At 39.8% G+C, this 26,313-nt stretch overlaps 2 protein-coding genes and 1 long non-coding RNA gene across 3 annotated transcripts; 2 read left to right on the forward strand and 1 right to left on the reverse strand.

The window, feature by feature from the left end:
* Positions 1–67: 67 nt before the first annotated feature.
* On the forward strand, positions 68–10,597 carry LOC132205455 (uncharacterized). Its single transcript, XM_059634506.1, has 2 exons — positions 68–156; positions 10,251–10,597. Exons 1-2 carry the CDS (start codon positions 150–152, stop codon positions 10,553–10,555), a joined length of 312 nt encoding a protein of 103 aa, XP_059490489.1. The 5' UTR covers positions 68–149; the 3' UTR covers positions 10,556–10,597.
* On the forward strand, positions 6,095–7,065 carry LOC132205347 (uncharacterized). Its single transcript, XR_009442686.1, has 3 exons — positions 6,095–6,575; positions 6,642–6,744; positions 6,870–7,065. It is a non-coding gene; the product is annotated as an uncharacterized LOC132205347 (long non-coding RNA).
* Positions 10,578–26,313, reverse strand: LOC132205453 (Krueppel-like factor 16). Its single transcript, XM_059634504.1, has 3 exons — positions 25,866–26,313; positions 13,814–13,964; positions 10,578–11,986 (listed from the first exon to the last, which is right to left on the reverse strand). The coding sequence occupies exons 1-3, from the start codon at positions 26,260–26,262 to the stop codon at positions 11,848–11,850; spliced, it is 687 nt and encodes a 228-aa protein (XP_059490487.1). The 5' UTR covers positions 26,263–26,313; the 3' UTR covers positions 10,578–11,847.

Here is a 26,313-nt window from a genome sequence, read left to right on the forward strand (position 1 = left end):
AACAACATACGCGCACCGTAATTCTCAATTCAATAAATTAAATTTCCTTCGGTCCCTTCTCGCGGTATCAGCAGCCAGGCATCTGGAGGTTGAGCCGACGAAAGGTGCCTCACCCTCAGGGTCCGCACAGCACAAGTACCAGACGCAGAATGTCAGGTGAGGACGGTGAAGGTGAGGCCCTCATTAATTCTTAATATATGCACCTTTTGCGGCAGTGAAAAGATAATTTTAAATTAAGAAAGGGCAGCTGAATGTAGAAAATACTTTAATAATTTTCCTCAATTTGTTATCAGAAAAATTTAAGAAAATGAATCTAGATTTCCATAGGTTTGTTACAGTTAAATAATTTTAAATGACCGATGTAAATAAAACTCCTGATTCGAGTGATTCGGAAGGAGCAGGGCTGATGCTGTGGAGCATCATCGTTTCTGTTGCTATCGGGAAGACAGCGCGTGTGCATGTGTGTGCGCGAGAGAGAGAATATCCTCTCGGAGCAGCTGTTGTTGGTTTATTTTTTGCCTGGTGTGTGGGCAGGTGAGGCAGGCAGGCTGCGGACACATTCTCGGTCGGCTCTACCTGGGACCGACCCTGGCTGGCAGGTCTGCCGCTTTTTCCAGCAGGACGTATAATATAATGTCCGCTTGCTGAGGCCCTGTTGGGACGCATGCATGCGACCGAAAGGAAATTTAAATTTTTTCCTCGGCGTTTTCCGGTTGGATTGTTTACAACTCGTCTCCCGAGCAGGGGATCAGATAAATATTTTGCCGAAATTGGAGACAGGATGCGGCGAAAACGAGCAATTTGCCGCGATATACCGTGGTTTGGCCCACGCGGGTTGGGCCGTCTTCAGTGTGGAGCACTGGTTTTTTTTTTATTAATATGTATTTCGGTGATTGAGCGTCAAAAGTGGCTAGATAAAAAGTTGGCAATAAATTAAGGCTCAAAACCGCCGTGACCTTCTCCTTGACGAGCTGCTCTCAACTCGCGGCCGAAGAATAAAGGGGGTCGAGGATTTCTTAAAATTGCACATTGTTCAGGATAAATGACTCTCCATGTAAGTCATAATAGATGATTGGCGATTTTCGCCTACACTCGTCCGACGTGCTCATTATTAAAGGTCTGAGAATATGGACAAGAGGAAAAAATAATAAATTGACATTTTTGTATGTTTCGTGCCAAAACTTCGTAGTCCGCGTGTATAAAAATCCGACAGATTTACGGCCAAGCCCTCTTTGTATGTGCTTACAGTTTTATACTCCTCCTTCTTCAGGGTCAGAGTAATTATATCGACCAGAAAAAATAAGGCACATAAAGATATCATTTAATTAATAAGCGACGTTTAATTCGCGCGCCCCACCAATTATATCATTTTCGGCTTTAGAAAAGAGAGTCCAGATCGATCTGACGCGAGTCATGCGAAGTTTGCAAATAATTGATGATGATAAGAGGTTCGTTTTCTCTCTTCAATTTTTTTCGCTATTAAAAAATTGGCCTGCCGTGCCGGACGCCCCGCCCACTTGCCAGGTTTTCTCGAGGGCATCCGACCTGATGTCAGGGCAGCTCACGATATTCTGCTGCTTTTTTATGCGCCTTTTATTTCCATGCTGCTCGTATGTACATCCAATAATTTACCTTGGGCACTCTCATACAGTTCGCAACGAACAAACGAACGCTCATGAACTTGGCAAAAACGCCGAGAGTGTATAAAGTAGCTCTCCGCGACGAAGGGGAATAAACAGGTTTAAAACGTTAATTGTTAACTTTTTATTGAGGCGCCGGCCAGAGATGCATGGGAACTGATCTTGATCAATTGTTGCAGTTTTTTGGAAAAGACGTTAATGATAATTGGAGTAAATTTTGCAATTTTAAATTAGTCTAGTGAAATTATCCTCAGAGACCTCAGATATCCTAATCCATACATAATGAATCATTTTACTTACGGTAATTTATAAACAGCAAAATTGCACTCTGACTATAAGCATATGATTTTTTAATTGTCCATTAAAATATTGAATATAATAAGATTTAAACTAAGATATATAAAAAGAGTATACACATATCATAATATTAATATAGCAATATCCGGAGGTTCAAAATAAATTTCTATCAAACCTAAATGTAGCAATATATAAAGCCACAGATTTTGAAATTATTACAATTTCCGAAGGTTCAAAGAAATCAAAGAAAATTTTATTGTCCTAAATGTAGCCATAGTCGCCGGTTTTGAAATTATTAAAATATGAGAAGGTTCAAAGAAAATTTTTTTCAGACCTAAATGTAGCCACAGTCGCCGGTTTTGAATTTATTAAAATATGAGAAGGTTTAAAGAAAATTTTATTCAGACCTAAATATAGCCACAGTCGCCGGTTTTGAAATTATTAAAATAAGAGAAGGTTCAAATAAAATTTTATTCAGACCTAAAAGTAGCCCTAGTCGCCGGTTTTGAAATTATTAAAATTTGAGAAGGTTCAAAGAAAATTTTATTCAGACCTAAAAGTAGCCATATTCGCCGGTTTTGAAATTATTAAAATATGAGAAGGTTTAAAGAAAATTTTATTCAGACCTAAATATAGCCACAGTCGCCGGTTTTGAAATTATTAAAATATGAGAAGGTTCAAATAAAATTTTATTCAGACCTAAAAGTAGCCATATTCGCCGGTTTTGAAATTATTAAAATATGAGAAGGTTTAAAGAAAATTTTATTCAGACCTAAATATAGCCACAGTCGCCGGTTTTGAAATTATTAAAATATGAGAAGGTTTAAAGAAAATTTTATTCAGACCTAAATATAGCCATAGTCGCCGGTTTTGAAATTATTAAAATATGAGAAGGTTCAAATAAAATTTTTTTCAGACCTTAAAGTAGCCATATTCGCCGGTTTTGAAATTATTAAAATATGAGAAGGTTTAAAGAAAATTTTAGTCAGACCTAAATGTAGCAGTAGTCGCAGGTTTTGAAATAATTATTATATCTGATGGTTGAAATATAATTTCTGTCAGACCTAAAAATTTTGTAAAGTACTTGCTACTCCCATTCATTGTTTAAATAAATTAGAATTTAATAAAATTTTGTTTATCTCTTCACTGGAAATTTTACTAGTGTTTCAGTTTAATATTGTTAGTCTTCAAATAATGATATTTTTTGCCTAATTTTTATGTTGCATTTTTTTATCGTAAATTTTAATGCATGCATAACTAATTTAGTGTAAGCATCCCGCATGGTAGAGCACAATAAAACAGAAAGGCCAGCGCCGGGTTTTCCTCTTGCAATTATCATTTCCAGCAATTTCGCGCGCGAGGATAAAGCTGCAAGATAACCCGCCGCCACCGAGGCGCAGAATCAATTTTTTTCCTCGAGCTCGCTCGGCGCTCACGCAGCATGGATATAATAATATCCTCTTCTCTCTGCACACCCACTTCGTCACTCGAAAATCCCAAGAAGATTCCTCGAAAAATAGGGGAGCAGTCGAGATTTTCAGGGAAGCTCGTTATTCGTTCGCACATATATATAAATTTGATTCGCGCTTATACGGCCTGAACGAAAAATTTCTCTCTCGCCAGCCAACACAGCATCGCATAACGAAACCCTACAAGAAGTTGCTCGCGAGTACGCAACAGATAGAAACGAGAGCTTTTTAAAGTGTGGGAGAGCAGATGAGAGCAAATCCTTTTAACAATATCCAGCCGGCTAAAAATCCAGCACCGGACGACGAAATTTAAAAAAAAATCCACCGTGGTGAATTTCCATTTCCCATACAATAAAATTTTAAACTTCACGCGTGGTTCAGCTCATCGGTGATTTTTTTTTCAATTTCCAATAATTGGTGTGAAACAACGAAAGACTGAGAAAGAAGTAAAGTGGCCGCCTGAGGCCAAGTGCCGGGGTAAGGGGCCGTCTGGTGGCCGCCCCAAGGCCAGGCCGCCTCTCTCTCACTCGTCTGAGGTCAGCAGTCTTGGCTCTCGCGAGAACTAAAGAAAGAAACCACTCGACGAGGTGAGTGAGTGATGCAGGTACCCGTACCGAAAGATTCATCCAGCGGCGGCGGCCTCCGTTTAAAGGCCTTTAAAGACTGGAACATCCCTTCGGTGGGGGAGGAAGCGCAGTGCAAACACAAAGGAAGGGCGGCCTACCACCTCCTCACTTCCACCAGCTAGGACCTTCTACCTTACAGGCACTTCTGGTTTTTGTTATGATAGTGTTCCTCTAAATTAAATACAATAACTACTAAAATAATAGTTGATTAAAATATATAAAATAAAATTTTTTAATTTATTTCTATTAGCAATTTCAGCTGGAAGTGTGATTTTTTTAGGAAGCGCCGTCTTTCTTAATTCTGATTGATGTTTATTCAAAAATTATACCTCTAGTCTGCCTAAGCTCCTCAGATTTCATAATTTTCATTTTCACGGCCATTCTACAGAAAATTGGCGTTTTCCTTGCGTGCGAAATTACATACTCTCCCTTATCTAAAACGAATCAGCAGCTAATCTGCGACGAGATCAACAACCATTCGAGACTCTCATGTCTGGTCGTGGCAAAAGCCGGCGCTTGGCAGCTCTCGTTCTCATAACTCGCAGAAAATTTAACAAGCTCATGGAATAAGAAACACATAATATATCCACGCAGTAGTCAACGCGAAAAGTGAACTATAAACTAATTCTGAGAAATAATAAGCAGTTTGGGGCGACTGACTGACTCCCTGGCCTTCACATATGTCTTAAACCCTTAGATATTTAATTTGTACTTGTTATTATTTATTTATATTATTATTGTTGTTTATTCGTCCAAATGTATGACATGTTTAACATTAATTTAATTATAGCTTAAAAACTTTTAATGAATACTGAGCGGGTTAAAGAAGCGTTACCTCTAATTTTTTTTTTCAATGTACTAAAAAAGCTTTTTTAAAATTTTTATTTCCTGCATATTGAAGTCTACAAATTTGTCAATTCCATAATTTCATAGCGTAAGGTAGGCAACGCGTAGAAGTTAGAAATTATCTTCCATTTTTACGAGTTTTTGGAATAAAATTTTGTAGATTGAATGAAGAAAAGTATAGTTAATTATTTCTAAAATTCTCAAAATAAATGCGACCCACTCGCAAGTTGGTCCCGTTGCCGAGAGGCGAACCATCCATCTCGAACAAGATCTATTCAGTGTGATCGCATTCCTCCGTATATTTTTACCTCTGAAAATAATTCTACCTGAGGCCCCTGTGCAGGGTGCAAACTGAACAACAATATGCCCGGCCGGCGCGCAGACACATGGTGGACGAACCGGCAGCGCATATAATAATACGAAAAGAAAGAAAGAAAACACAGCACGTGGGTAAATGTGCTCCGAGAAGTAAAAAGGGGCTGCTTATAGGATAGGTGGAGACATTCATAAATGAAAAATACTTGAGAACGGACGGACTGGGGTGTTGTATGCGTGCGAGTGTGTGTGTTTGCCAGTAAATGGGCCGCGGCATGCAGCGAGCGAGAGAAATAGGTCTTCTTTCTTGAAAGAAGCAAAAAATGTATTTATTATACCTGCTGCGGATGGAGGCTGCACAGTTTTCATCTCGTCTTCCTCTCTCTGTCAGCAACCCCCAGTGGGAAATGTGCCGATTGAGCGTGGAGAGAAATCATATAACAAACCTCTAGCTCGCTCCTGCCGGCCGATTTAAAGATCTTTAACTTTGGCGGCCTTGGCAGATTCGCTCTTTAAAAGCCCGATTGTTTGTGATGGTTTCTTTTTATTTCGTGCGGTTTCGCGAAAAACCTCTGATGAAGCAAGTGCGTGTGAAATGCCACAATATCCTTTCCTGCCAGCTACTTGTTTCTGACTCATTGAGTGTGAAATTCTCAATTTTGCACCGAATCAAGAAGTGACTTTTTTTGTTTCATTTATAGTTGCACAGGGATTTTTATTATTGCCGTCGACGGCACCTGCGAGTACCTCACAATGGGTGGAAATAAAAGAATGTGCATGAAGTGTCTATTGCCAAGGCGTGGCGTAAAATTTTGCGATGTGTATAATGAAGAATTTTAGTACTTGTAACCGAACCATCAATGAGGCTCCCTCCCACACGCGCTGCCCGCCTTCACGCAGAAATTTTTTGTCCGACTGAAAACGTCTGGACGAATTTTATCCGATGTCTCTACTAGTCTGTACGATTTGGTCAGATAAAATTGTAGTTTTAGAACTTCTAAAAACAAAACGTATGCCCTGTCCGTTTCAGTCGGACAGATTTTTCCAAACGCTGTAAGATCTGATACAGTGTACGGCTTTGCGCTGCTACTGCAGCCAATTTCAAAACTGCTAGAATGTCCGAGTTGGAAACGGACAGGCTATCCAAGAAACCTGTAACCGCGCTTCTCGAGAACAAAGGATAGCCTTTCGGGGGGAGGTTTTGGCGACAGGCAAGCACTCAGGGTCTGGGGATTTTCGATAATTTTCGATATCCCAGGCATTTCTCAGGTTTGAAAACACCAACGGTCACTTCAGCGTCAGTCGAGAGAGCTCTCTTCACAAGGAAAGATCTGTGTTGCGGAGAGAAAAATTGAAAACTCAACGAAAAACTTCTATAATTGGTAAGAAATTTAGTAAAATGAATATAAAAAAGTATGTTGAAATAATTTTGACTCTCTGACTTGCAGAAAATTTCCACATTCTGGCCTCAACTGCGACGCTCGCAAAATGATAATACGTCTCCTGGTGCAAGTTATTATAGAAGAACTAGAAATGAACATCAACTACCAGGTAATATTTTTCAAATTTTTCTCTCCGTTTTATTTTTTTTTTTTTCAATAAATTTAGAATATTATATTTTATAATTTTCTTTCCTTCAAACTTCAAAGCAAAAATTTTAACGTTTATTGTTTCAGAAAGAGCTGCTTGGCTTCACCGTGGATATTTACTACCAGAAAAAAACCCACTAGAGTTTGACATGAAATCTGAGAAAATCAAGCAATCAAAATCATCTCTATAGCTTGGGCACATCTCTGGAAAAGCGCGAGTGCAAGAAGATGAACTTTTCCTCAGAACGTTAAGTAGTACTGTTCCGGCAATCCGGTTTCATTTATTCAGTAAAAAAAAAAATAATACATATACATTTTTATAAATCAATGTGTGAAGCAAAATTTTTCTGTGGTTGTCGTTTTCAAATGCTTGATTTTTCAATACCTCTAAAGCAATTTTTTTTATTGATAATTGTCTCAAAAGTGCTGTGTTATTTTCTCTTTCAAATATGCATATCAAAACTTAATTTCAACAACTTTTGCAGTTTGTTACTTGTATTTTGCTATTTCCTTGTGTTATTTTGTACTTTGTGAATTTTTGTGTAAATAAATATTTCTATACTGAAATTATCCATGCATTATTTACTTGTACCATATATACAATTAAGAAAACGCAAAGAGCAAGAAATAATAAACGAAAGGAACAGAATAGTGAAGTCGGACAATTTGTCCGAGTTGGGTCGTAAGCGCGTTGCGTTCTCCTCTCATTTAATCCAGGCAACCCAACTCGGACAAAATAGGAGAGTTGAAAGCGTACAGAGCTTCTGAGCGCGGTCTCCTATCTCATATGTTTTTCGGCGTAAACATTTTCCGATTCTCAATACAGACAGAGTAACCGCTTTTTTTCTTAAGTCATTTTTTAGCAGTTTGAAATGGACAGACTAGTAGTTAGGTCGGACAAAAAATTTCTGCGTGTTCATTCTAGTCGCAAATTATTTATATTGCTTACTTCTAAGCAGATAAGACAAATGCTCAAGTCTTTTTGTTACCTTGAAAAATAGCATAACATTATTCCGAATACACACGGAACTGGTTGTTCATTTTTCATATAAATAGACCTGACATAGAAATGAGCAAAAGAATATAAAATAAAAAGATTTTTAGTCCCTTTGACATTTTCCTTCCAAAAATTTACCTTTATAGATAGATTTTCACTTGCTGAAAATTGGTATGGTTTTCTGATAAATAGAATAATAAATCAGTAAAAATTATTAATATTGAAATAAATTTCTTTTACAAATTCATAACAAAATTGGTTGCCTTTTATGGAACTCTTTCTCATTAAAAAAATCACAAAACCTTTAAAAAGTATATATCAATATACTACTTATTTCTTTCTTCTGTAAGGAGGGCTATGCAAATTTATGGAAATTATCTATAGTTTATTTTTAAATATTTATATTTTGTCCTCTTATGTAATGATTTAGTTACTAGTTAAAATTTTAATTCGCTTAAATAAAAGTAAATTAATTAAAATTTAATTCATTTTTTTCTCATTGAAATAATCTTAATTGACTTCATTTTTTTTTTTTTTTTTTTTTTGATAACAAAAATATGGCAAAATAGACAATGAATTTGTTTGACGAGGGATGGCCTTACTCCAATTTAAAAGCACTCATAAAAGTCCATATTTTTACGACTTTTGGTCTAATCTGCGAACCGCCTATGGGAGCAAGGAAGCATTAAAATTCCACAACTCTATACTCTACAAGGCTAATGAGAGTAAAAAGCGTGCAGAGGAAACTCGGGATCCGATTATTTTTTTTCCCCAACAAAATCCTGTTGCCATGGAAGACGAGATCATCGACGGGCGAAACAAGTGGTGAAGTGGTGTCGCACCAGTGCGGAGTCTGCACGCAGACCTGGTCTCCGCGGTCGTATGTCTCTTGCTTTTCTTCTCTCTCTCGCATCTTGAAATTCAACTCCTCTGCTCCGGCACGTAGTATGAATGAGCCTGGTGGCACACATGTGGCCCCCACATGCACCCTCACCCACATGAAACAAAAATTTTCGCCGCCGCACAACTATCACCGCCGTGCTCTTTAAAAAGCAAAACCGCCTCCCCACGGCAAGCACTGCAAAATTTCCCAAGTCCGAGCGCCAGAATTCGCTGATTGCGCCGCTTTCGGCCTAAGAGGTGCAGCACCGACACTTATGTATTCAATTCAACACAAGACAGGAAGCCGACACTCCATTTATTTATTATTCACGCACATTTACATCTCATAAAACAATAAAATATCCGAAATATATACAAGACTAACACACAGCGCGTGTTATTTGAATTTTTCTCGAGGGCCCACCGGAAAGTGAAAAAATTGGCCCCTTCCTCTCTCTGATTATATTGATTCGCCTCTGTGTGGTCCACGCGGTTTTGTTGTGCGAAATGAGACCTCTTATTTTCTCGGTGGATTGCGCACAAAACTAAGAGCAATAAATATCCGCGGCTCGCTCTTTATTCGGCGCATAATTTATTGCCCGATTTCAAAAGAGCACCGACGCTGCTCGGTCGGCTCTTGTTGAAATTATTTTGGTGAGGCAACAGCACAATGTAATGAGAAGCGGCATTCATTGAAAAAAAACTCCATTTTAATGCAGCACCGAGTGTTTCATTTCGACATTATAAATTTATGAATCCTGTCTGCGGATGAATTTTATACCCGCAGTGATATTTCTTGAAATGACAGACCCTAAAATTCGACTTTAGACTTTTTATGTGCAATGTGGAGCGGTTTTTGAAATATCCCATAAGGCGGATGAATGGAGAGGAAAGGTGTTCCACGCTCAGCAAACAGTTATAATTCCGCGCCACGAGCCATTTCTTTATTCCTCATGCTGATCCGGCGGCATCAGGCGCAAGCTGGTCTGTTGTTATGAATAAATTTGTGTTCGAAAGCAATAATTTCCCAACGAGAGAGAGGCAGCTGGCCCTAATGATAATTGAGTCCCGTCAGGGCGAAAGAAGTCACCTCTCAGCCCAAATGCTATCTGTCTGCGCCAGCTGAAGGTATTTTTATTGTCCTCAAAGGCGCCTCGTGCCTGATAAGCTTAGCCGCCTCACCTGCTGCTGTCATATTCATATTTTAACCTCTACACGTCTTTGGCCGCATAGCTCACTTGGATGCGCTTTGGGAAATTAGTCAATTCATCACTGGTCTCTATAGGATGCGAAGTGTAATAAAAAGTTTCCTCTTCAGGAGTTTGATCCCACTTAAAAGAATTTGCCTTTGATCACTTTAATTTTTTTGATAATAAAAAATGTGTGATGTGATGAAATTGAAAAGATGAAAAAGAAAATTTCTACCTGGAATGAACCAGAAGTTTTATTTTGATTAAAATTTGATTTTAAATAAAAAAAATTATTTAAATAAAAAAAGGTAATTTATATCAATTAAATGAATTTTTTTTTAAATCATCATTTTTTCAAAGCAAATTTAGTTATAAGATCAAGAGTAATTCTTTTTTCAGGGCCCAGGAAGGAAATGATTGCCAAGGCAGCCTGGGAGACAGCCCTACACGATTCCCAGCGCTTTGAACTTTTCCCTCCACTGCAGCATCAATACGTAACAGAGTACAAGCGACAGTTCAACCCACGCCAACCACCCCTGCAGGATACGGAAATGAAGCCTTTAGTGGGCCCAAGAGGGAAAATCACATTTTGCGACTGTCACCATTGGCAGAAAACAGTTTACGTGGATGCTCCGATCGAGAGGCGATTTCGACGCAACACCAAATTCACCACCCCGATTCCAGGCAGACTTTATCGGCAGTGAATTTATATATCGTGGAGTTCAAATAAAAAAGTGATATTCATGTTTTGACAATAGATTTTCCTGGTGAATCCCTTTATTATTCTTAAAATATCATTATTGTTTTTATTTATTTGTTACACATACGTTATTCAAAAATACTCGATCAGCTACAACTACTTACAATATTCAATCAGTATTTACAGGCAGCTTACATAAGTACTTACACAACATAGCTGAGAGACACGTTTTTCCATTTTGTATTATTTCTCCATTTTAATTTTTATACAAATCATCATAATAATGAACTCGTAAAGTGAAAGATACGGTATATAATCATAATGTTGTAATTAATTAATTAATTAATAAATCCATCGTTATTATTTTAAACCTACCACGAGAGAAAAGTAGAGTCAATAAAAAAACGACAAGTTGAAGTGAAGACTCTGGATAATAATCAATAATCATATTTACAAAAAGACGCGCTCGCGTAACTCAGATATGTGACCAAGATAGGGTGCTGCAGACAGAGTGTGTGTTCATCAAAGAGAGACTGTTTGTACTGGTAACCACTGATGCTGTCGTTTCGCTGGTTGATTTGAGCATTTCCGGTCGCGAAGTGGCGCCACTTTCTACAATAATAACTGACAATAACGTGGGCCCGGGTGTCGGGCCACAACTAACAAAGTACGACTACGAACCATGTTAAATTACATAATATGTTGAAATCCAATTACATTGATCCTCAAAAAGTGGCTTCATTTCAAGAGGCATCAACTGAACGAACCGTCAAATCGCTGATTAAGTTGCTTGTGTGTAATGCTTAAAAGCGAGAACATGTTTTCATTCTCGAGTAGAGTAAAAACAATAATCTACGAACTATCCCTATCAAAAAATAATGGCGATTAGTGTTAAAAAACCGGATGTACGGCGGCACCAGTAGAGTTAAAACGTTATTATTCATTTATATATTTTGTGACGTCGGTCGATCTGGGGGCAGAGGGGGCAGAGACTAATGCTTGACTGGCTAATCACGTTCGTTTGCGCCGTCCCACGAGTGGCGCCACCGTCGCGCAACGGTCGTTTTTGACCCTGAGTGTGTGTGTGTTTCAATTTATCATGTAATATTGAAAAGAGAAGAAGACTGTTGCTACTGAATAGGGGTGTGTGATCTCTATAAAGAAGAACCGATTCTTCTTCATCTGTCGGGGGTTAAAGCTTGCGGAGGGGTTGGGGAGGTGGCGTGACGAATCACAGAAACAAAACAGGAACGGTGAGATCTACAGGTGGGCAGCAGCAGCGCCATCATCTTGTGCTCACGGCGAAGGAATAGAGTCTGACAGCACGTCCGACGGCGTTCCGTCCGAAGAGTTGACGGAGCCCGCAGGTTTGCCGGGCGGTCGGCGCTGTCGCAGCACTGAAGGGTCAAAGTTGGGATGTCTGCGTGCGTGTTTGCTGCAACAGAGAAGAAGAAAATTTAGAACTAATTGTGAACAAAAAATTTGTTTCATTTGAAAAAAAAAATGAATTAATTTAATTCACAGTCACTTGTGAATTTAATTACTCTTGTTGATAGAAGGAAAGGAGTTTTCCTGAGTTTAGAAGCGAAGTAATTTCTTTAATTAAAATTTTTATGGTTAAAATTGACAAAATGCCGCACAACATGGTGAAATTTTAAATTTACACAAATTTTTATTGATAATTTTTGCCGAAATTGAGGTGTGGAAACAAAATTTTCCTTCGCAGGTTAACGACCACTCTTTGCCTCTTATCAGACAAAATGTAACGTTCCACCTGCGGCTAATTACCAAAATTACGCGATAAGCTGGAAGACAGATTGTGGGAGAAGCTGGAAACCAACACTAATTTCCAGCCTATTTGAAGAAACATTTTTTTTTAATTAATGCTAATCAATTCAAATTACAGAGCGGAGATTTCGCAATAAACGCATGAGGTCAATTATCATTTTGATTTAGTAATTACACATATTTATCACGTTAAAACACCACAATTTCCAGCGCCGGACCGTGAGTGAGCAAGACATGCGAGCATACAGTGTAATTTTAATAATAATTAGGTTTCACAGCGCAACGCAATATCAAGAACAACAAGGTCGCATCTCCGCAGCTTTCTAAATCAGTTCGAAATGATAACATTTTTAAATTGCGATTTTTGCAAAACGACTTCTGGAATCTGTGTGAGAAAAAGGCGACGCGAAATCTAATTAAAACGCGCGAGGCCGAGGAGTATAAAAAAGCGCCGTAAGATTCCGCGAGTCAACGACTGGGCACGATCTTTTTTCTTGAGCAATGCGCACAGAGAGGGAGGCAATTAGAGAGAGGCGCTCCTCGAGTTCAAGGAAGTCCGCGCCGTTCGTTCGGAGGGGGCGAGGCCCTGAGCGAAAACGGTTGTAGGCGAGTTGTTCCGGCGGGGAGTTGTTCCTAAGAAAAACGGCGAGTTGTTCCAGGCGGGAATAATTATACAATACATGCCAATAAGTAAAAAAACACCTGGGCATGTTGTATCGGTTCTTCAAAACAAGGAAGTTGAACTTTTTTTATGAAATAAATTTATGATATAAAATGAACAATTTAGCCACGCATTTCTCAAAAATCAACGCAGTGAGGAAATTGTGTTATAAAAATTACGCTAAAAATAGTAAATCACGATAATTTTTTTTTTTAAAAATTCTGTTTGATTGGAATCTACTGTATAGTAAATAGTAAACCTCGTACAAAAACTTGAAACGTTAAAATAATAATTATTTAAACATTTTGCTTTTATGTTTCATCAAATTAGAGACTGCAGTCAAAACGTAACAGGGTAAATTTTTATAATTATTGAGATATTAAATTATACAAGTGCACTGCTTTACAAATTTTTTAATGATTACTGTTCAAACATTTTCATTAAATACAATTTTACAAAATTTGAGATTTTTTTTTATGTTTTTCTTTTATTAATTTAGAATATTAAAATGGATTTCCAAGCTCCATATTTTTTAATCACGTGAATTTTAAGACTCAGGTTTATCTCACTGGTAAAAATTATTTTAATTAACAAATTAAATTGGAAATTAATTGTATCCAAAATTTATCTGCAGGTAAAGATAACGCGTAAATATAGCCTTGGAATAATTGCCCTTGCTACTATCTTGTGATTCTCCGTTTTTAATGGAACAACTCCCCGCTGGAACAACGCACCGTGTACCAGCGAAAACCGCGAACGTGGGCGTCACGACAACAATGCACGCGGCGGACAACAATAAAATCCAACAATCACCTCAGGTGGTCGCTGCGCATGAACTTTTTGCTGCAGACAGGGCACTCAAAGTTCTTCTCGCCAGTGTGGGTCCTCGTGTGTCTCGCCAGTTCGTCCGACCTCGCGAACCTCTTGCCGCAGCCAGACCACGAGCAGGGGAATGGACGTTCGCCTGGAAACAGAAAAAGGGCGGTGGTTACAACGGAGCAATAAATGCGCGGCTAATTATAATAATTAAATTACAATGCAAATTCCACGGAAACGAGCGCAAACGAGAGAATATATGTTTTGTAAATGAGGAGAAAATCATTCTCTCGCAAGGTCATCAAAAGAAGCATTGAGCCTTTTATAGATCTTATAAAAATCCAGTTCATTGCATTGAATAGAATCCAATGAAAATGACCTTTCGAAAAATATTAAAACAAATTTATGAAGCCTGAATTTGATCAAAGATAAGGTTCAATTTTTCGCCGATTCATGATTGATGGCCAAACCAAAGTTCCCGCAAACATCACGCATGACAAATGGGCGAGATGATGAAACGTTTGGCGTTCTTTGGATCAAAATGATCGGTTAAACCCGAGATTGTGGGATCGTCTCTCGTGGGCATTGCAGGATATAAATTCTGAATAATTCCATCTTGGCGAGTTCGTGGATATTTAACTGCTTTTTATTGTTGCGCGCGGCAAATCATTATTTTGTTGTGATAGACCTTGACGGGAACAAGGCAATTATTTTTCAGCAAATTTATTCCACAGCGCGCGCAGGCCGATTGATATACATTCGCACGGCGTTCGTTCTCCAGCCGGCCAGCAGCTTTTGTTGTCTGTTTTGTTGGCGAAGCGAGAGACAGAAAACTCTTTTTGCTTTTGCTGCGGCCGCAACAGGAAATTCCTCTGCGTCAAAAAGACAAAACAAAACGCAGCACGACGGACTCGGGAAAATTATACACACACACCGAGAGAGATACTTGTTTCCAATGACAATTAAGTACAAGTGTTGCGAAATCGAATCCGCCGAGCTGTGAAACGCCGGACGGCATTTTTAAAAGGACGCGTCGAAAATTGAATGCTTCAATTGTATTCGACTGGCCTTTGATAATTTTCCACTTCCTGCGCTTTGAAACGAGCAGAAAATTCGCACTAATTCCCATTTTTTAATTCAAAAGTCATCCGGTTGAAGGGATACAAAATTTAGAATACAATATAGTTTTAAATTAATCATTAGGTAGCGCTTTTGAACAAGGAAAAATAAAGTTATTTCCTTGTAGGCGGAAAAAAATGAATAGACCCAAAGCCCTAATTGTAGGTAAGATTGGATCTGAATGCCTAATAAGTTTAAATTCAATAATTTCTAAATTAATATCTGTCAAAAAAACCTACTTCAGTAATAAAAATTTAATTAAAATATTTAATAAAAATACCACAAAATACTCCATATTATAAAACAATTTGTTTATATCAAAAGAGCTGTCAGTATAATTTTTATTAAACGCTTAATCAGCCTCGAATCTAATTGTTCAGGTTCCCATTCCCAGCGTTTAGCATCGCGTTTTTCTCTCTCTGTGGCATTTACGTGGCGAACCGGTGCACACGGCAGCAGCGAGCTGTGGCGTTTTCGCAATCATAAAATTGAACGCCCTCGTCCCGCGTCTGGATGGTGAACGACCCATCGACCGAGAGGGAAAAATCCAGCTCAGCGTCCGGAGAGGAGCGCTCGCTGGGTGTAGTTGGGCAGGTGTGCCGGTGGCCTCGAGGGAAGACAAGGCCCGTCACAGCACGGCCCCTCCACCTCGCCGTGTTTGCGTCTGCCGCGCCAAGGTCGACTGCAACGTGAGAAAGCGCAAAAACAGCTGCTCGGCGGCCACCCCCACCGCCCCCGCGAGCACCCTTGCTCAATCCGATCGATCCACTCTCGGCCCTGGGCCCGTCAGCCGGCCCAGCAACCACATTTTATCAAAATAATTAATAATATATTATTTTATAAACTTCTTCATAGACCAGGTATTTAAAGATTTTTTAATTTAATTTGGTACTAATTACTCAAATTTCTAGTAAATAATTATTTGCCGTTGGTCATTTTAAATAGATTTGATCAAAATTTTTACATTATTTTATAAACTCCTTCATAAACCAGGAATTTAAAATAAAATTTAACTTTTTCTTAATTTGGTGCTAATTACTGAAATTTACGTTAAATAATTATTTGCCATTTTAAATAAATTTCAACTAATATTGCAAGTTTCTTTAAAATTTTGGTATTAAGTTGACTTGTGGCCTTTTATTGGGCGCGTACTTCGCGTGGGAAAATTCCTTTCTCGCGCGGAGATGTAATTTTTTTCGCCATAGGAGGTTGCCCTTGTTTCAAGGGTCCGCGGCGAGAGGAGCGATGTGTGCTGGATGGATCCGTGTGTGTGGGGGCCTTGGTTTTGGCGCCACGTGCTCCGAGGGCCGCGCCCACGTCATAATATACACGTACATTTTTTTCGCGCATTGTGCCGCGCGGCGATTTCATTCTTTCATTCAATGCAAAATGTTATGTGTTGCTGGCGTTGATGTATGAAAACGCGCTTTCGAATAATGTAGTGACGATGATAATGCGCCCCATGTGTGCGTGGGCACCAACCTTTGCGCGACACTCACTCACCCACCAACTAACAAACCCAGCTCGGGTTACGTGCGAGTTTGGCGAACAATGAGATCAGTAACGAGAGAGCGACAGGTAATTTGTACGGAATCTGCCGTGCAGTCCGACTCTCTTAAGTTAGGCCGCTGGAAACTTCTCAACTCCTCCGCTTTCATTGTGATGCGTGAAGTAGTTTAAGTGCACAATAGAAAATAACATCACTTTAAAAACTTTCATATTAATTGTTTTCAAAAGTTTGAAGCCAAATATAAGCTAGATGAAGTAAGTTGTCCATAAATTAAATGATATTTATATAATTATCTATTGTTTCAACTTTTGTTTTTGCTGTAGTTTTTTTTTAATTTCTTAAAACGTTAAAATAGTTTTGTCAAGTTAACGAAATTTAAATCTATTTTGAAATAATGTACTTTCTTCATTAAACGTTGAAATTTATGAATTTAAATAATCTCCTCAATCAGTTTCAGAATTCCGCGATAAATTAATTTTTGTCTGTTTGACCAACTATTGACATTTTCTTCTCTTTGTTGTTGTTGTTGTTTTTTTTTAATATATTTTAAATTTAAACCTCAGCCCCCACCATTTACTGATGCAGGATTGATGATTAAAAGATTTTATTTTCAATTTTTTTTTTTCAATTTCAAACACGGATTTCTATAAAAATACTTTCAGAGCTAAAAATAAAATAATTAAATTCCGATTAAAAACAATTGTACAAAGAGATGATTAAACAAGTGTTTATAATTTGCAAATTATCACAAATATTCAATGCAACAACAAAAACTGAACTTGACAGCTTTTCCAATACCTCTTTTTTTACCAATTGTTTTCAAAAATATATATTTTTTTTGTCCGCCGACAATTTGTTTCCATATCTCTGGTCTTTTTTATACGATTATCGATCGTCCCGCGGGCCATTTGTAGTTGCGCGACCATAATGACAATAACTATTATTATTCTTATCACAAAACGCCGGCTGTCAAGGCAGATAGCATTCAAAGCCGCGCAAAAACCGCCAAATTATATGGCCGCGCATTTTATCGCGCACACTCGTTTTTTGTTCTCTTTTGAGGCGACAATAATAACTAGGAAAATAAGTGAAATCTCAAGATAAAAGGCGATTCGCCTTTGTGCACCGCGGAGGCCGCGAAAAGCGCGCGAGTTCGTAATGCAGCCCTGGGAACGTCCAAGGTTGTCCATTTGATGCCGGCGGGCGCTGATTTCGCCAACCAGCGAATCCTTGACCGGACACGCGAGTTTCGCCACCACCCTTGGCCGCGAGTCAAAACTTTTTTAGTTTTTATATGCATTTTTGAGATAGGTTTTGAAACGACTCCCGAATAGAAAGAAGAAGAGATTTAAATAAAAAAATTAAAAAGGAGCTTCGGCGCTTCCGGCTGCAGCTATTTCATGGCCAGGTGGGCGGGACCAGCGTCATTATGCCAAAGGTGAGCCGCGCGAGACTCATTCGATCAAAAAGCAGCGCACTGCACCCTCGGCTGAACGACCGGTGTAAAATTAGCCGGATTTCAAATTCACGGGCTGCCAGCGGCCGGCTGCACCTCGTTTGCAATCGGGACCGGCGCACTCGACATTAATTCATTGCTTGGCTGCCATGAATGACACGGTTTCGGATGCAGATCTCAACAATCTCGGGTTCACAGCACTTTGAATCTTTTTTTAGTTTACATAATTTTGGCTTGCGGTTTACATTTAGATCGCGAGACACGTTTAAAATAAAAATCTACAGCGCCAAAGTTTACAAAGTTATACTTTTGAAATAGACAAATTATGTTATTGATTGAGAATTTCAGATTATTGAATAAATTATTTATTATTGATAAAATCCGTTTAAAAAAGGTTTTACTTGTTATAATAAAATAATGTCTGCCCCATTCAGAAAAATTTGAAATTTTTATCACGAGGAAAAGAAAAAATTAAAAAAAAAAAATAATTCCTTTTTTGAATTCCAATCAATTTACATGATTAACCTAAACCGAAAACAGATAAACTAATTTTGAAATTGAATTTTAACTTTTTTAGATGTAAGTGGAAAGTTGTGTTTTCAAAAGAAATGCCATTTTTTTTATTGCATTGTGAAAATTTGTTCCAGATTTGATTCGCAAAAGATGAGAATTTGTAACTAATATATTAATTTATTTTGTACCAGGTCTCTGGAAATATGGTTACAGATCTGCCTCCTTACGCAAAACCTGATGCTCACGAGTAATTATAACAAGAGAGTCAGTCAGTTTGTTATTGACACCCGAGATAAATATTCCCTCCATCAATCAACAGCACGCCCGGGGTCTGTCTCGTAATTTGGTGATTCAATCAAAATAATAATAAACTGAACGCGTACCAGGGTGTTACACAAAATCGATCGATTCCAGCGTTCGTAACTGAGCGTTTTGACCTCAAACTTGGCAGCAGCATCGACCGGTGTGTTATTAAGGTGTATACGCGGCGAGTCAATTTTTCTCCAATATAAAAACGGACACACCCATTTTCATAGCTCAGGTATCAAATGAATTGGCCGCCGCGAGTGTAATAAGTCATCACACATATAGAGGGCATTTGCAATTTGCGCCTCAAGAAGTGCAAATTCGGCTCTGACGTCATTCACCTTGCGAATCTGCGGTATACAAAATGTGAATGCACGCGCAAATTTTTGTTGAGCGCCACGTGCAAAGTGCAAGTCATCAAAACGTTCGCGAAACGTGGTTGATATAACTAAAGTAAGCTGTCCAGAGATGAAATTTTTTAAAAGGCCGCGTGTTAAAAATAGACAGGTGAAATTCCACTGCGCAACGTGCAGGGTTTTGCATTCCTCCCAATTAACAAAAGGCGTGTTTGGAAGTTTGTTGTGCAAAGTTTTGACGTGAAAATTGCTTTTGTTGATGATAAAATGGATAAAATATTATAGCAATTAGGCTCAGCGTTCTGAAATTGAATGGCTGCAAAATTGTTATGGATTTCAATAATAATGTTTTTCAACTTAATTAACTCCATTCACTTGACCCATGAACAATTTCCTTCTATTACCACCCTGATTGTAAGCTCAAATTTGGAGCTGTTATAAAAATTTTATTTTCTTTCTTTCGTTAAATCTTAAATCTTGTTTACTGCCGATTAATTGTTAAAATGCAAATAATTCACTTGACACCGACTTTTAAGCATTGTTTTTTTTTATTCAAAATAGTTCTAATAATTTTAAACAATTTTTAAAATTTTTAAAAACTATTGGAATTCAAAACCACACCACACAAGTCGATGTACAAAATTTAAGTTTTGTTATGATTGATGTAACCTTGATTTTGGCTTTATTAATCTAAGTACTGCAAGCTAACTCACCACTTGTCAGACACGTTACGTAACAAAAAATTTGGGGTTGACTTGATCGAAAGTTAACCCCAATCTGCCCTCTGTAACGAGACTTGTCTCGAGAGCTGCGTCCTACTGAACTCTTGCGAAACGGCCGCGATCAAGCATGAATTTTATAATATGAAGGAGCGCGCGCGATACAGTCTAAAGTGCTCATTAATTCTGTTATACACAAAGGGCGTGAAAGGTGACATTGAAAAGTATGAGTCTAAAAAACTAAAAGTGGAAGCCTTTCAATTGAGTAGCCGCCGTCGCCGCAGAATGTGGATCACGCAGCTCAACGAACGCACTTCGTCTACTAGATTTTTTTTAATACTTTCAAGTTTCGCTGTGCTCAAGTTCATGTTGCTGAAACTGGGCGAAATTGCTACGCAAAAGCAGCTGTTTGTTGCCGCGAAGAACCCCTTCTTATCGTTTGCTGCGAATAAAGTGGTGCGGTGCTCGCGGGGGGCGTGGCCGCCGCGATAAAAAAAAACACGAGATTATTTATGAATTCGTTTCTTCACGACGGAGAAAAGTCGCGCTCGATTTGAACTGGTAATACAAAGGCACACGAGGAGCGGTTTTGCTTCTGCAATTTGTCTTTCTTTGGATGCAACGTGTTGATTAGCACTTCTTTAACTGCTATAACTGTATGCAACACTTCACTTTGTTGCGCTCTTTCTCTCTTTAGTTGAATATTAACAGATATATACGCCTTCAGCAATTGAGAAATACGTTTTAAAGAAAAGAAGAAAACTATTTTCATCTCTTAAAAAAATTAACAAATTTGGATTAAGCTTCAATTTAAAAAATGAAATTTTTAAAATTAAAAAAGTTCCCAACAGATAATTTTATAATCATAAAAAGACCAATTTATCTTTCTAAATAAATATACTCCATTTAACAAAATTTAAATTTAATTTACAAACTTTGCATTTCTCGCAGATTTTTCCCTTAATTTTGTTATAAATTGGAGCAATTAAAGCAATTTAATTTCTTTGCAGAAAACTGAAAATTTCGTTATTTGCTATTTTGAATTTAAACAATACAATTATGATTTTTTTTAAACCTCCAAGTAATTCAACTTTTAATTACATGTTTCATGGATGTGACTTGATCGACAAGTTGTAGAAATTAAAAGGCACACATAGATACATGTGTGTTGTCCTTGCGTGCTGCGCTTTGAAAGGCTCTCCGCTAAATATAAAAAGCGCCAGTGTCATTTCAAAGCCAATAATAGGCACGTGCGTGCGCGAGTTTGGTCCAAAAAAGCCGTGCATGGGGGTCTTGCTTGATCCACACAACGTGGCCGACTAGTTTATCGGGCCACGTGGTGCGGCCTCCACGGGCCTCCGTCCACGCCACACGCGCGCACCAAGGCCGACGACGGCGGCCCCCGGGGACGGGTGAATAATGCAATGGGCCCTCGACGTGTCTCGCTCGACGTGCAATTAATTAGTACAAAAGGCACAAAGGTACAATAAACGATATTGTGAACATGAAATCTTTATTAGATAATCTGCATTGTCTAGATAAAAATAAGAAGAGGAATATTTCCAAGGTTTTTAAATTTTTATTTGTTTTAATTCTTTAAATCCGTCTTTAATTGTAAAAAACTGTAGCTCTCAAGACACGACAAATATTAATAAAAAAAGTTGTGTTTTAATTTTCGATTAATTAATTTCGTTTTAATTTACATCAATCTTTTATTATGAATGATAAAAATTGTAACAGGAATTCCTTTGATGTGAAAAATAATTAATTTTAATTAAACAAAAATGCAAGAAAATTTGCAAGTCAAGCAGACACGCGGCCTTCTTTTGAACGAGGTGCCCTGACTTGGGTATACATTTAGCACACAGTTTGTGTGTGCACGTACACGCGGCAAATGCGATGCAAATGAAACACAAATAAATAAGATCACACAGAGTGCTGCGTAGTAGTTTTCAAAGCGGAGCAGCAGCTGCACGCTGGCAGCAGCGCGGCGGCGACGACGGCAGCTTTTTATCACAACAAAAACAACGGGTTCTCGCTCAATATCAGTGCCATGGACGAAAATCATCTCGAATGAAAAATATTGTGTGAATGTATAAAAAAAATAGGAGATCATGATTGTGCAGAAAGATAATCTGCTTTTGCATGGGACAACTTTCTTTCTTGAATTTTTTTTTGCACCTCATTAGGCGCAGTGAGAGCAGCACGTGGTGGTGCTCGCGGAATTCCGGCGAAGGCGGTTGGTCGGACTGAAGTGCAGCAGGAAATGGGGTTTGAGTGCGAGAGCAGCGTTTACATTTCAATTAGTTTGGTAATTGTCTACAGTTCCCCGGGGGCAAATTGAATTCTAAAGCGAATAGTGCAGGCAACCGCAGTCACATTGGAAATGACCAATGCATTCAGCTGAATTAATTTAATTTCGATTTAAGTGATTTTTTTATGGCTTCCTTCATTATAATAGAATTTTCCGTTCATATGTAAAAAAAATTCATGTCAGATTAGACATAAAATTAAGAGGTTTTAACTTTTTTCAAGTAAATGATTTTTCTAGAAAATTCTAATGACGATTTGATTAAAAATAAATTAAAAGTTATGTAATAAAAAATAATAAAAAAATTATCAAGACATGCTTTTGAAATGGAAATTAAGAATTTATCCAGTACAAATCGTATTAAACCAGTTTAAGCTAAAATCAATATTCAAGGATAATCACTTTTTGTTAAAACCAACCAACTAAGTGTGAATAAAATTTTAGGAAGATAACTAAAAAATTATTGATCTTCAAAAATTGTCATCAATTTTGTTATTGTTGGTTTGGCTGGAAAAGAGACGCTCCGAAGGCCCCCGGGTGGCACCTCGCTCTGGGCCAGAGGCCGTTGGCTCGGGGTGGGCGTGGCCCTGCTCTCCTTCGCAGCTCGTTCGCTCGCTTGGCCAATGCACCACACACATTACTTACGCACACCGACTTTATTTTCTGCTCGCCGCTTTTTAATGTGTCGCCTTATTTATTTAACAGCCGCACTCGATTTATACATAAATTTATTGTTTGATTGCAATAAATTCATGGGCGTAGCTCCACAACAATAAATTTGTAATTCCGATCGCGGTGCAACGATTATTCAAATTAATGAGGCGGCCGCTTCCGCGACTCGCGGATTTCTTCACAACCAATTCGGGTATTTAAATTTTTAATCCGCCAGCTTCGAAGCTTTCGGATTCAAAGCGATATCGAATTACACTTCTTTTTTTTAATCGAAGCAACGAACTCTTTCGGCGTCGCGCCCCTCCAGAAACAAAGAGGCCTGTGCGAATCAAAAGTTGGCCTGTCAGCTCTGCAGGGCGTCTTTGATAAGAGCCGACGCCGCGGAAAATAGGGGTGCCGTCCGTCAAAAGAGGGGTGGAAGTCGATTATGGAAAAATCTCCGATACAAACTTTGCGGTTCGTTTTGAGCAAGTATAACTTGCAGCCAAATTAATTTTTGAGATCCACCCACAAATTGTAAAAAATTCTTAAAACCCATTAGGCGACGCCCCTTCGTTAATGGTCCATAAAAGTAAGAGGCTGAAATAAAAACCATTCGTTATCTTTTGTTAAAATATAAAGGTAATCTTACAAGAGGCGCGACCTATACACCACTCTCTCAGAATTAGGTTGGTATCCCGTTTTATGTCGCGCCTGCTGTAGTGGTTTTATGTCGCGCCTACTGTAGTGGTTTTATGTCGCGCCTGCTGTAGTGGTTGATAAAGAAAACCGGTATTTATAGCTCACAATTACCGGGACTGCAGGAAAGAATAAGGGCCTTTGGGATGGGTTCAGAAGGGGAAGACAATCTTAACTGATTGCAAAAGACGTGACCTACCACCAATGTACGGGGAAGGGGGTTGTTTTTATATGTCGCGCCTCTTGTAATGGTTCACTACAACAGGCGCGACATATGCAAGTATTCTCATGGTAGGTCGCGCCTCTTGTAATCGACCACTACAACAGGCGCGACATATGCACGCAACGCCTGTGGTAGGTCGCGCCTCTTGTAATCGACCACTACAACAGGCGCGACATATACAATTAATAATGCTAAAAAAAAAAAAAAACGAAAGCAGCGAGATTGTGTGCACACCACGAACCAGACCACCCCACAAACCGGCAACTCGGAGGTGGGCAACCCCCCAAGATTAATTTTTGCAGAAGCCGCGAGCGAGGGGTGGAGGCGCAGCGAGGTCGAGGACGTGGGGAAGGCCGTGCGGAGGGCGAGGACAAAAGGGCGGCTGTGTTCGTGGGGGGCTCCGCAGGAGCCCCCCCACGATCCCCGCCCCTTTGTCCCGCCCGGAGCCGGCCTTCACCACGTTCTCGGGCGAGCGCGCCTCCAGCCCGAAGCTCGCAAACCCACAACGGAGTTGCCCACGAAGGGAGTTGTCTGCAAAGGGTGTTTTGAAAGCAAACGGTGTGGGTGCCCACAACTCCCTTCGTGGGCAACTCCGTTGTGGGTTTGCGAGCTTCGGGCTGGAGGCGCGCTCGCCCGAGAACGTGGTGAAGGCCGGCTCCGGGCGGGACAAAAGGGCGGGGATCGTGGGGGGGCTCCTGCGGAGCCCCCCCACGAACACAGCCGCCCTTTTGTCCTCGCCCTCCGCACGGCCTTCCCCACGTCCTCGACCTCGCTGCGCCTCCACCCCTCGCTCGCGGCTTCTGCAAAAATTAATCTTGGGGGGTTGCCCACCTCCGAGTTGCCGGTTTGTGGGGTGGTCTGGTTCGTGGTGTGCACACAATCTCGCTGCTTTCGTTTTTTTTTTAGCATTATTAATTGTATATGTCGCGCCTGTTGTAGTGGTCGATTACAAGAGGCGCGACCTACCACAGGCGTTGCGTGCATATGTCGCGCCTGTTGTAGTGAACCATTACAAGAGGCGCGACATATAAAAACAACCCCTTTCCCCGTACATTGGTGGTAGGTCACGTCTTTTGCAATCAGTTAAGAGATTGTCTTCCCCTTCTGAACCCATCCCAAAGGCCCTTATTCTTTCCTGCAGTCCCGGTGATTGTGAGCTATAATTACCGGTTTTCTTTATCAACCACTACAGCAGGCGCGACATAAAACCACTTCAGTAGGCGCGACATAAAACCACTTCAGTAGGCGCGACATAAAACCACTACAGCAGGCGCGACATACCAACCTAATTTTTAAATACTGGTGTATAGGTCGCGCCTCTTGTAAGATTACCAATATAAATTGTGCTCGGATAGTAAAATATTTTATTGCATTGTTTTATTTCATTTTTAATATTTCTTCCTATTTTAATTTTCAGAAAGAATGACTTTTATTTTAATGCGAGCAATTATTACTATTTTACTTTTTAATTATTTTTTACTCAAGTAAACTAATAAATTATCAACTGCCTTGATTCGCTGAGAATGATGAAAACGAGTGTCGTGCAATTGTCGTTAATTTGCATATCCAGAGTATGTTGCATGTTAATTACATACATACGAGCCCGGTGGTTCCGGTTGTAAATTTTGGCTCCAACGACCGCGCGCCTGCCGCCACGCCCCCTCGTATAATTTGCCCGTTTCGAGCTCCTGCGGTTCGATTGCAGACCAAGGTCGCTTTCTCAAAACCTCGCAACACGTTCCGAGGTTAAATAAAAATATCAAAAACAAATTGCGTGGATTTTCGGTGTCACTTGCGAATTCAACCTAGGGCTTAAAAAAAGAAGATTCGTTTTCGCAAATTTCAGCAATCGTTTCGGGAGAATTAGAATACTTAAATATAAAATGTAAATTAATTTTGGCAGAATTCGCGGAATTTTTCAGCTCCTTCCACGTAAAAACCGCTGCGTCAATCGGTTGCAAAAACAAAATTCTTCTCCGCGTTTTCTTTTTTTGGAAAACGGCCAGGACCCACCCAGATTTTTGGCTCCAACGGGCACTCGTGCCACGCCCCCTCAAACAAAGCCCACCGCGAAATCGGCGCCTTTCCCCGCCCCCGGGACGCCGAGGCCCCGCGAATGGCTTGAAATGCGATGAGGCCCCCTTCGGAAAGTAAAGTCCCGTCCAAAAAGTCCCTCAGGGTCTCACCTGTGTGCGTCCTGAGGTGGGCCTTGAGGTGCGAGCTCTTGCCGTAGGTTTTTGTGCATTCGGGGTAGGTGCATCTGTGGCTCTTCTTGTGCGCAGAACTGACCGACGACGAGGCCCCCTGTGCCCTTCTAGGCGCCCTCTTGGCAGGCATGGTGACGACCACCACCTCCTCCATGGCGGCGGGTCCCTCAAGGATCTCCTCTTCAGGAAACTCCTGCTTGATCCTGGTCAGGTCAGTGAGAATACGCGCCACCATGAAAAGGGGCTCCTGCTCTTGGGGGCCCACGCGGGCTCCGCACCGCAGGTCTAGGGGCGCGAAGAAGGCCGCCTCGCGGCCGTGCGACATTTCCAGCAGGCATTGTGCCGCGAAGTTCACCTCCTGGCACTCTTGGTCCATGCCGACGCTCGACTGATTCGAGTACCTGGCCTCTGTTGTCAACGCTCAGCG

This window comes from Neocloeon triangulifer, unplaced genomic scaffold, assembly GCF_031216515.1.
Source record: "Neocloeon triangulifer isolate White Clay Creek 2 clone unplaced genomic scaffold, ASM3121651v1 ptg000002l, whole genome shotgun sequence".
In the NCBI taxonomy this organism is placed as follows: Eukaryota; Metazoa; Arthropoda; class Insecta; order Ephemeroptera; family Baetidae; genus Neocloeon; species Neocloeon triangulifer.

Coding starts and splice junctions, on each gene's coding strand:
- LOC132205453 (XM_059634504.1), bottom strand. CDS start 26,262: ATGGACCAAGAGTGCCAGGAGGTGAACTTCGCGGCACAATGCCTGCTG. Junction 13,965..25,865: donor CCACCTCAGGACGCACACAG/GTGAGACCCTGA, acceptor TTCTGTTTCCAG/GCGAACGTCCATTCCCCTGC. Junction 11,987..13,813: donor ATGCGCAGCGACCACCTGAG/GTGATTGTTGGA, acceptor TCTCTGTTGCAG/CAAACACGCACGCAGACATC.